At 43.8% G+C, this 13,680-nt stretch overlaps 1 protein-coding gene across 2 annotated transcripts in view; it reads left to right on the plus strand.

Moving 5' to 3' along the window:
* Nucleotides 1-13,680, plus strand: part of CHN2 (chimerin 2) — a 252,977-nt gene that overhangs the window by 234,478 nt on the left and 4,819 nt on the right. For both annotated transcript variants that reach the window (XM_074266602.1, XM_074266603.1), the window contains 3 exons: nt 6,350-6,434; nt 11,267-11,440; nt 12,671-12,748. In XM_074266602.1, the coding sequence (XP_074122703.1) occupies nt 6,350-6,434; nt 11,267-11,440; nt 12,671-12,748 (337 nt within the window). The remainder of the gene's footprint in view (nt 1-6,349; nt 6,435-11,266; nt 11,441-12,670; nt 12,749-13,680) is intronic.

Here is a 13,680-nt window from a genome sequence, read left to right on the forward strand (position 1 = left end):
ATAACTTCCCAGGAAACAAAGCCAAGTTTATTGGCTTATAATTTACAGGCTCTGTTCTTTCCTCCTTTTGAGAAACTCTTGCTCCGTTCCCAATTCCAATCTTGTGGCGCTTTTCCCATTTTCCATATCCTATTAGCCATTATTTTTGTTTTATTTTCCAGGTCATTTTCAAAGATCATTGTCCTTGGCAGAGAAAACAAACAAATGAAAAATGGAGAATTGAGCATCTTTGCCTTTTCTCTTTAGTTAATTATTATCTCCCTCAAGCAAAAGTCCTGTCCCTTCTGTGATCTTCCTTCTTCTCCTACTTAAGCTTAAAAGGTGCTTTTGTGTTGAATTTGACTTTTTTCAACAGCTTCAGCTCATCCTGTCTTTATTTTCACAGGAGCTTGTCCTGCTCTTGCAGTCCTCCTCACTAGCTGGGCTTCTTTCTATCTTCTCCGAGTTGATATATGAGTTCTCTCTATATCCATACCAGCCTCTTTAGACAAATCTCATTTTCCCCTCTCCAGGGAAATAATTTATTTCTGACTTCAGAATTGGAATAGACTACAGGCCAAATCACATTGATTTCTCCCTTCTTTTACCTTCATCCAAATACTTTTCATGAAGCTAGGCATGAGGTAGTTCTTAGACACTTTCTAGCTGTGTGTTCCCAGGCAAGTCATTTTGTCTCTCTTTGCCTCAGTTTACTCAACTGTAAAATGGGGTAATACTAGCATCTTCTGCATAGGGTTGTTGGGAGGATCAAATAAAATAATATTTGTAAAGCATTTAGTTTAGTTCCTTCCCTGGCATGGAAGGTGGATCCATCCATGGGTATTCTGGTACCACAGTGGACTAAGTATTCTGCAGAAAGCATCTTTCTTAAATCTTAGAAAGAGGAAAACGTGCTGGACCCTAAGAGGACAAGGGTTCCGATAATCCAGCCACCTGGGACCCGTATTCCTTCTGCCCTCTCTGGCCACTTATAAAATGAGGAGGTTGGACTGAGTGACATCTGTGTTCTCAGCTCTAAACAGATGGATTCCTGCCCAACTTGTTGCCAGAGGATCTCGGCTGCCCCATAGAAGGGGCTGTTTGGGCTCTTTTAGTTATTCTGTTGGGAGCTCAGGAGCTCTGGCCCCAAATCCAGCACCCTCTTCTTTCTACACTTAGAATTCCAAATATTTGGTTTTATCCAGGCAATTAACATTCATCTGGGCAAAAATGGAGTCCCTGGTGTAAGGGAGGGGAAGTAGAAGTGGACATGGAAAGGAGAAAACATTTCAAAGGGAAGAGTCAGGGAGATTTGGTGAAATAGAAGGTATTAAAGCTGACCCAAAGATGATGTAAAGAATGGTAGAGCCCTTCACAGAGACTACAAGACTGGAGAGGGGAGGACCGAGGTCAAGTACAGCTCATGGAACCAGATCTTGCTGCCGAGTCCCTGTATCTGCAGCTGACCAGGAAGCCTCTGCTTCCACCTGAGAAGGGCCCGTGCAGCCTTTGCCTCAAGATCTCTGATGAAGGAAAACGACCAGGGTCCATTCTGCCACGACTACCGTTGTCAGGCAGTTTCCCCCTCCTTTGGGCCTAAGCTGCCCTTCTGCATTTTCATGTGCTTCCTGCTTCCTAGCTCTGGTTTTGGGGGCCAAGGAGAACAGAGTGACTCCTCCTTTAGATCCCACTTGGAGAGAGTGACCGTGGCCATATCTGAAGACAAGATCAAGGCTACTCATCATCTCCTGGCTAAACATTCCCAGGCTGCAGCTGGCTGATGTCCACGCCCTTCGTCACCCCGTGGCCCTTCCTCTGAAAATCCTCAAGTTATCACTTCCTATAATAGGACCTCTTGCAATACAGGGGCATGAGGTCCAGCTACATGAGGCCAGACTCATGGGTCTTGGGCTTTGCAGAAAAAGTTTCCCCCATTTAAAACAAACTAATTGGCTCGTCTCTGATCTATGTTAACCACAATGGACTCTTCTTCTTGTGGGCGTCTGTAGTTTACTGTGTAGCTCTCAGAAGCCAGGGCTTCTTTCTTGGGCTTTACTTCCTTGGATCGATCACTGGGCATCTCCAGAACCATTTTCCCTCTTCTGTGATAGTTGGTTTTCCCCATGGTCTCTAGATTGGCAGCTATCCAGAGAGAGATTTCTCCTTACTTCTTTCTTTAGAAACTCTGAGTAGATTTGCAAGATGATACTTTTTTTTTTTAATCAGTATATTTTATTTCTGGGCTCTTGTTCATCTTTCCTTTGTCTTAATCCATGATCCGTAAATCCGTAGGCAGGCATGGAAGTGCAGACCTGTAATCCAGCATCCAGAAGTAGATTGCTTCATTCTGGGACTTCCGACCCTCATAAAGCAAACCGGTCAAGTTTCAGCATTAACACTAATATCCCTATGGTCATTCCTCTGGCAGCAGATTGCCTGAGGATGGGCAAACTAACGCAAGTTGGGCACGGAGCAGGTCAAAGCTCCCATGTTCATCAGAGCTGGGATTGGGTCGTTCACTTCCAATTTGGGCAAGATTGAGAGGTTTTGTGGGAAAGAGACAGAAACATGCACCTGCCCACAGAGAGAACTCCAGATCCCACTGTGTGACACCATTTATTAGCCAGCTTCTGATTCCGAAGCCCTCCCTTCAGTGGGCCCAGCAAAAAAACACCGCTCCGGCCTGAGAGTAGCTGATTTCCTTCCTAGGACTCGGCTATTCCTGTCCAGGCTTCCTAGTGTTCTGACAGCATCATTTGTGTGCAGATGGGTCACCAAGTGTGGAGATTACACATCAGGCTCTGTAGATCTTAGAAGCTTTTGTCTCGTCTTGGACGGGTGCCTTGGAAAAATGACAGAACTCCACAGGAGCAATAATGGTTTAGAACATTTTGAGGGGATGGCAATAGAGCAGAGAAAGGATCCCCAAGGGGCAAACCCAGCAGCCCTCACCTGCTCTGACAGGCTGCTCCAGAAGGTCTTCCCTTGGGAACCATTCAGTGGGCTGGCACTTTAACATGTGTGTCCACTAATTGTGGTGTTGGGAGGGAGCTCTTCATGCCCAAAGCCTTGATCCTCCTCAGGGAGGCATGTGGAAGTAGAAAAGAAAGTTCCTTGATGGCAGAGACCACCTTTGAATGCCTGGTACAATTCCTGGTACACAGTAGGTGCTTAATAAATACTTATTGATTTGACTGACAGAACCATTCTCATGTATGTGAGGCTCACAACTACTTTATAGGGGAGAAAATGGAGGTCAGAGAGTTTGTGAGCTCACCAGCATCACACAGCCAGGAAGTATCAGAGGAATGGAAAACTGGGGTCTTCCTTGACTCCCAGGCCAGTGTGCTCCGCCAAACCGAGCTGAGCCATGTGTTTATTGGTGTTTGGGGGGGGTGATTTTTGTTTTGTTTTGTTTTTGCCACTTTGGGCCCAGATCTGTGATTTCACAGATAAATATTAGGAAAGTCCCTAACTCAGCACCACTGGTGCCATTGACCCTGACTTAGCCAGAGGGAGGCTCTTGGGGAGGCTGGTTTTACAGAACTACAAGGTCCGAATTCAGCCAATTTGAAGCAAATGCATCCTGGGACTGCTCAAGCTGGGTCCTCCTCACTTGGCTCCCGTGAGTGCTTTTAGAAGCTTTCCAGACCAGGCAATCATTGTTTTCTGTGTTTTGGGTCTAAGGTATCTTATCTCCCCCCACATCATCTTATCTCCCTGGCAAGGTTTAAGAATTCCAGGCAGACCATGACCGCAGGCTCTCCATGACATTTGGGCAGTTCAGGCTGTGATAGTCTTGGACCAACATTCTTCCTGTCTGGGGTATTTTCTTCCTGTCTGGGGTATTTTTGTTATAGCTCTTGAGTTTGCAAAATGTTCTTTCTCTAAAAACATGTTCAAGGGGAAAAAAATCAATAAACCTCAGAGGATGGAAAAAGTCGGTCAGTCGGTTTTGAGATGGATTGTGGTTGGGGAGGACGGGGGCCCGCGAACCTGCCCCCCCAAATAAGGAGGAAACCTTTTGGCTTTGCTTTTAGGCAATTCCTCTGGGTCCCACAGGAATCAGGGACTCAATGGGGCTGAGTGAAATGGGTCGATATTTCAGCCCTGGGGAAAGGGTATCATGGCACTAAGCTCAAAGGGGTGGGCCTGGAACCAGAAACTTCAGCTGGGTAACCCTGAGCAAATCATTCCATCTCTGTCTGCCTCAGTTTCCTCACCTATAAAATGGGGATAATAACCCATATTGTGAGGATCAGATGAGATAATATTTGTAAAGCATAACCTAAAAGGGCAATATAAATATGAAATGTTATTATTAAAAATAAATAGATTGTTACCAATCCAGACAGTTCACCTAATCACAGTTTAGAACTGGAAGGGAGCTAGTCCAATTCTTTCCCTTTATAGATGAGGAAAATGAGTTCCAGGGCTGTGAAGTCATGCTCATGGTCACATAGCGACTCAGTGACAGAGAGGGGCTTGATGAAAGAGTTTAAAAGACACAAAATGTTTGGTTTCCACGAGAAATGATCTGTGAGCAGAAGCCCATCCCTCTGCTCACCCACACAGTTGTACAGGCAGGAACTGGACAAAGCACCAGGCTCAGGCACATATATGGGGCCTTAGTACTTTTGAGACCAGTTGGATCTCCCCGAGGCAGCTTGGGGAGAATTCAGGTCCCAAGAGATGCGAAGACCCCACTTAGCTATTTACTAGGCTGTTTAGTAAGCTTTTAGCCTCCTCTTATCACTGGGCCAGACTTTTAAAAGCCTCCGAAATGTTTTCTTCTAATTGCTTCCAAATGCCCAATGATTATCTACAAAGAGAGGCCCCCCCCCTTCTAGTGTTCCTCTTTAGTAATAAAAACTGCCATTTAGACCGTTTCCAAAGCACTTTATGTTCATTATCCCAACCGAGCCTCCCAACCCTGAATTAAAAGCTTTATTCTTGCTTTGCAGATGAAGAAACCGAGAGTCAGAGACTTCAGCTCTTACCCAAAAAAGGGATTTGAATCCAGGCATTTCCAACATAGAGTTAGCATTCCTGGTTCAAAGTCACTCTTTGCTGCCACACCAACAATCTCAGTTTTTAATTGTTCTTGGGAGGGAGAGAGAAGGAGGAACCCAGCAGACCCAGAATTTCATGGATTTAGGGGATTCCTGGGGAGGAAATTAAGGCAGCCGCCTGCCAGTAAATGGCTTAGCCTCCAGGGTGACTCAGTCAGCTTGAATCAAGCATGACTTCTGACTGAGGCCGGGTCTCCATCCCCACCCCCAACACGCACACTCCATGTTGCCATAGAAATGTTCACTTATTCCATGTTTGGTCTTTATTTACACATGCCAGTCCAGAATCCCAGAGTTGAAGTTCTGTAGTTTATTTTGACGTCAGCCAAATTTTTGCAGTTGGGTTCTGCCTTCCTGAATGGGCCCAGGGTCCCCCAAGTTAATTTGGGTGTATGGGTGTGGCTAGGGATATTGTATGTGGGGGGGGGCTCAATATGAGAATTAAAACACATACCTTGTTCTTTTTTTCATTTCTTTTTTATAAAATTATTTTGTAAAAATTTGTGAAATAATACACAAGGGAAAGGTAGCGGTAGTTTTTTTACTAACTTGTTTATATTATACATATAGATACAGACATAGAGATATGGATATGTTTACGTGTAGATATATATGTGTGTATGCATATTAATATATATTTGTTATATAGATGGCATATAGACAGTTATTGTAACTTAATAAATGTTTATTGATTGTATATGTACATACATACACATGCAGAGTCTCCCTAAAATCTTAGTGCCATTTAAACTTGAATAATTCTAAAACTTCTAAAAGATAGTTCCAACACCCTAAAACTCTGTGTGTGTGTGTGTGTGTGTGTGTGTGTGTGTGTGTGTGTGTGTGTGTGTGTGTGTTTGGAGAGAGAGACAGAGACAGCAACAGAGAGAGACATCGAGACTCTATGGAAGTTATTTCTTCTTTATATATTGAAACGTTTGGGTCTGATGATTACTCGGTTAAAGCTTGTTTTTTGTGGCCATGAGCTTTTCATCCTTTGCCCCAAAATATAACCCCCTGTGTAATCTTTGTTAGCATAGACCCTTGTGTCTGTTCCACCATGGCACTAGTGAGGGGGCAGGGTGGCTTGTGCTACTTGAAAGATCCGATCCCCAAACCCCCCTTTGTTTTTTCTCTATCAAACTCTGAACTATTGGGAGAAATGGGCCCCCCTGTGAGGGGCAGGTCCTCTGGACGGGCCAGGATCTTTTGTTCCATAACTTTAATTTACTTTTCTTCCTCCCCTACCTCTCCATTGCTCCAGATTTGTTGATTTGTTTTTTTCTTTTGAATCCCAGGTCCACACGTTCCGAGGACCACACTGGTGTGAATACTGCGCCAACTTCATGTGGGGGCTCATCGCGCAGGGCGTCCGGTGCTCAGGTAGTTCGGCCCTCTGACTGGCCTTTTCTAGCTCCAAGAAGCAGACACACGATAGATGCATGAATAACACAGATAAACGAGCTTCTCCCGGACTTGTCCTCCCAGGTGACGACAGCCCATTTCAGTCCTTACAGGGAGACTCAGCGAGGTCTTCTCAAGGGCAAGAGAGGAAGTATTTTGTTGACTTGGTTTCTCTTTTCACTGAACAAATATGAGTTTTGTAACTCATCCCTCTTTTCTTCCCATAATGAGCAAGGGCTTTGGAAAGTCCATGAAATGCATGAATGAATCAGGAACCCACCTGTTTCCTTAGAGTCTTTCTCTTCCTTTCTCACCCCCTCCCTACACCTCCCAACAAAAGATTGGATTTCCTACGGCCCTGCTCTGTTCTTTCTGCCATGAAACTGGTCGTGGAATTGAACTCTGGCTTGTTCTTGGTAATTGAGGGTCAAAGAGCAGCACAAAAATGTAGGAATTTTCCCTGATGAGGCAGCAGAACATGATGGTTAGAGAGCCTTATCTCAGAGGCAAGAAGAGATGGGTTGAAGTCTTTTTATCTGTCCTTAAAACCCTGAATGAGTCCTTTAACCTCTTAGTATCCCAGGAAAACTCTCTCTAGCTTTTAATTTCTAAAGAAGGGGCCAGTGGACTTTTAATAAAAAGAGCTTTCTCATCAGGAATACCTTCACCAAAAAAAATCACAAATTTAGATTTTAAAAAAAAAAAAAATCCTTGTTGATAGTTACAGCAGAATTATCTTTGTTTGGCTCTGTGGGGCCTGAATTGAGCCTGTGCCCATAGGATACTCTCCTTAGAGTGGGAGATATCAAAATATCAGTAATTATGTTGTTAACTCTCATTAACCAGTAGAGATTGCACAGATTTCTGTCTTTCAGGCAAAGGGGTCCGTAATAAATGAAAAGTTAGAAGAAAGAAAACTACTCCCTGACCCTCCTTGGGTTTCCCTTACTGAAACACACACACACACACACACACACACACACACACACACACACACACACACACTTATTTATTTTAACTTGGGCTCTTCTGGAGAGCTTTCTATCCATACAGCACATGGAATTCAATATTTTGTCTACTTCATATAAAACCTTCTCTTTTTAGAAAACATCAATATTTGAGCTTATGTAGATAAATAAGGGAAAGGCTTCTGGGAAGGCAGGGGAACAATAAAGGGAGTGACCCAATAGCAGCAGACCGAGTTTTATCAAACAATCTCGTCTTATCCCGAGAGCTTTTTTTGAACAGCCTAGAGTCAACCACGGTGCTTTGGGCCCACTTGGCCAAATTCACTCTCACAAAGGATGTGTCTTTGGCAAACCGGCAGGGATGATTCTCTGAGCTTTCTCTGCCTTTCTGTAAAACTGGGAGTAAATTGGTTTGCTTAGAGATGGATTGCTTGGGTTGAGGGGAGACAACGGAGGCAGTAATTAAAACAGGAGAGGGATTTGGGGGTTAAAAGCTAAATTACTCTAGAACCCAGCAGGGTGATGGGGGACGCTGATTAGCACACCGTCACGCTTCTGCCTTCCCAGCAACAAAGACGGCTCACGTAGGGCTCACATCTGATCCTTGCTAGGCCATTAAGACGCAGAATCTCTCAGTCAGAAGGTAGCCATCTGCCCACAGGATGCTGGGTCAGCAGCTGGAAGGGTTGGTCCAGGTCATTTGGTCTGACCCCAGCACTTTAGAGAGGGAGTGCCCAGGGCCCAGGAGGCTTTGTGATTTGCCCAAGGCCGCTTGGGGAATGTGAGACTGTTAGAATTTGAACTAAGTGACTCTTCTCAAAATCCCAAGTCCTATCTGAGAAAGACTCTTCTCTCACACAGAACTAAGGTTGTCCAGTCTCTGTTCCAAGACCTGCAGTGAGCTCCCTACCTCCCCCAGCAGCTCAGTTCACATTTAGAAGTTGGAGTGATTTCCCCCTCTGATATCAAGCCAAAATTTGCCTTTTTGAACTCTCTTCTCACTCATTACTCCTATTGTCTTCCCATTATGGGAACTCCCAGGAGGTCCCAACCTCTTCATAGTCTCAGAGAGATGCATTCTGGGACAGTAATTATGTACGTGAATGTAACAGCTGATGTTGATGTCAGGCTTTGAACATGGCTGAGCCACTTATAGCCATTTCCTTATTTGATCCAACCCTGAAATGTAAACAGGATTTTCATCTCCAGTCTTACAGAGGAGGAAACTGAGGCAAAAAGCGCTTAAGTGACTTGCCCAGAATCAGGTAATATTTGGATCCAGGGATTCCTGAGGTCCAAATTCACGACAACAGGTGTGTCTCCTGGTCAGAGCTGCAGGTGTTATTGTTCCCATTTAAAAGATGAGGGAGGGAGCACAGAGGGCCTGGCTCATAGTTACTCTAGTATCAGATGCAGGATTCTCTCCTGGAAGTCTAGGAATTCTTAACCTTTTTTGGGCATCAATCCATTGGAGCTTATGAACCTCTTCTTTCTTTGTTTTTTCTCTCTTCTCTTCTCTTTCTTTTCTTTTCTCTTTCTTTTTTTAAATTTATTTTGTTTCCTGAGACAATTAGGGTTAAGTGACTTGCCCAGGGTCACACAGCTAGAAGTATTAAGTGTCTGAGGCCAGATTTGAACTCAGGTCCTCCCGACTTCAGGGCGGGTGCTCTATCCACTGAGCCACCTAGCTGCCATCTTTCTTTTCTTTTCTTTTTTTTTCTTTTTTTTTTTTGTTTAAGTTTCTTACTTTCAAAACATATACAAGGATAATTTTTCAACACTGACCCTTGAAAAACCTTGTTGAACCTTTTCTTTGAATCATGTTTCTAATACCTAAACTAAAAACTACAAAGAAAACTAATTATATTGAAGTACCCTCATAAAAAGAGTTAAAAAACAAGTTCACGTGGCCGAGACCAAGAAGCCCTGCTCTGAAGAAGGTGGGCTGGCTACTTGGCAGGACCGTGTCAAGGGCATTGTTGCAAGTTCAGGTGGACCTAGAGATTCCCCAAGTCTCCAGGAAGCCGTTGTCCAGTGAGATGCTCTTGTTAACAGGTTGAGTTGATTCTCACCATGCTCTGCCTGCTTCTCATTGGCTGAGAATTTCCATTAGTGGGTGCCACCTGCTGAGATGGGTTTTATAGCTTCAGTGAACCCCGGTGCCCCCTTTCAGCTGGGGATTTCAATGGGTTCTATAAATAATTACTCTAATTATTCTATTACATGGCCCCATGATGCACAGAGAGCCCTATCGTGTACTGGCTAACGGCCAGCTCTTCATTATTACTATTTTTGCAGGTGTCAAAATAAAGCCTGTATTGTGGGAGGAAATGGAGGTCCTCTGACTGGCTGTCAAGGAAGGCTTAGAAACAGTAAAAGGAAAGCAGGGGGAGCAGGTCCCCTGCCAAGTGGCTGCAGGAAGCCCATGCTAAAAATTCACCCCATTCGGAGCAGAACAGAATTGGTAGTTCATACTGTCTCAGAGCTGAAAGGGACCTCAGAGGCCATAGAGTTCAACCTCCACATTTTACAGATGAAAAAACTGAGGCCCATAGAGATCAATGACTTATTCACCAATAGTCTAGAATGTAAGCTCCATGAGGGAAGGGATTGTCAGACTCGTCTTTGTGACTCCAGCATCTGACATATAGTAGTAACATATAGTAGTTAATGATTAATTAACTTAATAAATAATTGCTTGATTGATAGCTTTGAGAAACACTGCTGAAATATCTCAGGATCTATTATCTAGAGTGGTCTGTAAGAGAAAACTCAGTGAGCCTAGAATCAGGTAATCTGGCTTAAAGGCTAGTTTCACAAATAACTAGAACTGGTGCTCTCTGGGTCTCAGTTTCTCCTTTTGTAAAAAATGGAAGTCCTCTTTTTTTTTCTGGAGCCCAAATGAGATCATGTATATGAAACATTTTGTGACCAGAAAGTGCTATGTCCAAAAATAAGTTATAATTCTGTAATAACTCAGTAATTATTACAGAATTACTGCTATTAATAATGATTATTGGTTCGTAAATAGGTTGAGTGCATTTTCTTGGAGGAAAATGTAGTCAAGGAAATAATTTCTTAAGGTTTTAATAGAGTAGATGTATGAGCAAATTAGTCTCAGCACCATTATGGCACATTGAGAATTTGAATAAAAACAATTGATTTCATTTAGCTTTTCCTCTACGGTCACCTTGGCTACAGAGAGACAAAAAAAAAAAAAAATATAAAATAAAATGTGGCAAGGTGTAAAAATGAAAATAATTCCCTACTGGGGATGTTAAAATCAGGCAAAATTGTAACATGGGGAAAGTTGTCCCACTCCCCCCAAAAATAAAATTTTTCATCAATAAATGAGGCCCTAGCTTTCATTCCCAGAAACCATCATTTAAAGGGGCCTTAACCAGGCTTTCTGCCGCTCATAGATAATAAAATACTGGATGTGGGTTTTTCCTCCTTCAGGGATCAGGGTAAAGAGTAAAAGTGATTTTGCATTCATGTTTCCTTAGCAGTGAGCTTCCTGGTCCCATAGTAGCCCCCGACTCACCAGAGAATGATCTCTAAGAGTCCCTTCCAGCTTTCATTATGACCAATAAATTCGCTATTAAGCAAAGACATTAGTAAGATGTATCCCCAGATGTTTCAGGATATACTAAGACATGAAAGGTCATAAGATCTCCAGACTGCTAGCTCTGGGACCGTTCACCATCACTGTGAGCATCTTGACCATTAGGGGAATACTCTTCAGACCTCCCCCTATACATAATAGAGAACAAATTATCACCAGCTCAGGGCAGACTTCGAGGAGCGGGTCAAGAACTAACAAAATCCTCCTTTTTCCCCCAGACTGCGGCCTGAACGTCCACAAGCAGTGCTCCAAGCACGTTCCCAACGACTGTCAGCCAGACCTCAAGCGCATCAAGAAAGTCTACTGCTGTGACCTCACCACCCTGGTGAAGGCCCACAATACCCAGAGGCCCATGGTGGTGGACATGTGTATCCGGGAGATCGAAGGCAGAGGTTGGCAAGAGTTCCTGTGCTAACATCCCTCTGGTAGGGCGTTTAGACTGAGAAGCTCCAGACTGAAAGGCCCTGCCCAGCATTGGGGAAGGAATCCACAGATTTCTTCCCCACCCTTCTCCTCCCTACAGGTGTTGTCATAGGTCAAATATTGTGGGTGGAGTCAAAAAGAGCAGAGTTCCAAACACAAATTCTCCTAGGATTTGGAGAAGGGAGTTTCCACACTGGAAATCCCACATGGTGACTAAATCGCCTGTCCTGAGACTTCCTTCTCTACGATCTCAACAGTTTCTAAAAATTCACAATTTAAGTCAAGAAAAGTGTTTGCCTAGAAAGACAAGATCTAGAAAACAACAAAGAAAATATTATATTCCTTAGTCTTAAGTCATCTTTCACTTCTTTTTCACCATATAATGAAGTGTCTGAGGCAGGCTTGAACCTAGGTTTTCCTGTCATTTACACCCATTGTCTACCATGAAACACTGACACTATATGTCATTGTGCTAAACTAAGTACCCACTGTGGAGTTCAGATTGCTTTAACCTCCCTGTTTTATTTTTATTTACAATCCTATTCACATATTAAGCTCCTACTATGTGCAAGGTCCTGTTAGGGGCTGGGATGAAAGCAACGAAACAAAAAGACTTCAAGCAAAGGAAGGGAAGCATTAGTGATAAAAGATTCTCCCCAGTGGCTGATGGACAGCTCAGAAAAGGGCCTGGAATAACTTGTTTATAGAGATTGGATTTATAGACATTTTACCATGTTTGACATATATTGCCATCTAGGGAGGGGGTGAGAGGAAGGGGGGAAATTTTCAGAACACAAGTTTTTGCAAGTACCATTGTAAAATCATCCATGCATGTGTTTTGAAAATAAAAAAAGAAGTGACTGGACACACAGGGCAGCTCTTCAACAGATTGAGGAGCTCAGGAACTGACTGAGACCAGGCTTTTTCCAGAAGGGAAAAAAATAGCCAGGAGCCCCTTAATCAAAGTCAATCTTACACATTCACCAGGGGCCTCCGCCACTTTGGCGGGGGATTAAGTATCTCAGGTCCCACAGCCAGTAGGGCAGTTTCTCCTCCCTCCAAGGCAGATGCTTTCTCCACTTAGAGGCCCTCTCTGTCCTGGTTCTGCTAGCTGGGCAGCGGCTGACATTTCCTCTTCAGGCTTAGTGTTTTGCAGGGTCGGAGGGCTGACTTTCAGCCTCTGTGCTTTCCTTTTTCAGGCTTAAAGTCGGAAGGCCTTTACAGAGTGTCGGGGTTCACTGAACACATCGAAGATGTCAAGATGGCTTTCGACAGAGGTAGGCCTGGGGATTCCCTCTTGCCTCCTTTGCCTATCGACACCCTCCTAGTGAACAAGAGTGACAGTGACCCTAATTTATGGGCAGCTTTTTTGTTTCCTCTCACAAGTCCCGCTGAGGCCCAGGGGGCAGAACTCCCAGCACAGACCCCCTATGAGGTAGCCAGCTTTCTTAGACTGTGACCATTGGGATGTTCTGAGAGGGAACTCCAGAGAAAGCAGGGGAGAGTGAGAAGCACTTAAAAGCTAAGAGCCGAGCTCAACTCTTTCCCAGACATCTAAGAGTGGTGTGTCCCCTTAAGTCACATGATCCCATGTGTTTTTATTTTCTCACCTGTGAAATGAAGGGCCCCCTAAGGACACTCCCAACTCATTCTAAGAAAGCAGGTTCATCTTCTGAAGGTTTTATTCTGAAACCCCATTTCTGACTCTCCCAACCATCATGGTTGAAATGGACTCCCCTCCCACCAGCCACGTCTGGAAGAGACTCTCATCCCAATCTACCTTAGATTTAATTCCACCCTATTTACTGTGTTTTTAATCTGTATATATTTATGCATGTACCTGCTAGATCTCCCAGTAAAATGGAAGTTTTTAAGGGCAGGAAATGTGTCATTAATGTCTTTAAATCCTCAGTGCCTGGAACATAGAAGTCTAGAGCTCTCAGGACTCCTCATACTGTAAGCTTCATCTTGTCCTTAGATTACAGAAACAACTTCAGTTTTCTCTTATTTTATCTACTTACCTCTCAGCATCAATGAATGTTTAGTGACTGCCTATTAAGTGCAAAAGTCAATATTGTGAGTAGTGAAGACAATGAGAAAAGAAAAGAAAAACATTTGTTCCTCCTTAGGGAGTTTATATTTTACTAGTGGAATATCCTTAGCATTCCTGAACTGAAAGGTGGTTGCTCAAAACCTGAGATGAGAACAT

This window comes from Sminthopsis crassicaudata, chromosome 5, assembly GCF_048593235.1.
Source record: "Sminthopsis crassicaudata isolate SCR6 chromosome 5, ASM4859323v1, whole genome shotgun sequence".
Taxonomy (NCBI): Eukaryota; Metazoa; Chordata; class Mammalia; order Dasyuromorphia; family Dasyuridae; genus Sminthopsis; species Sminthopsis crassicaudata.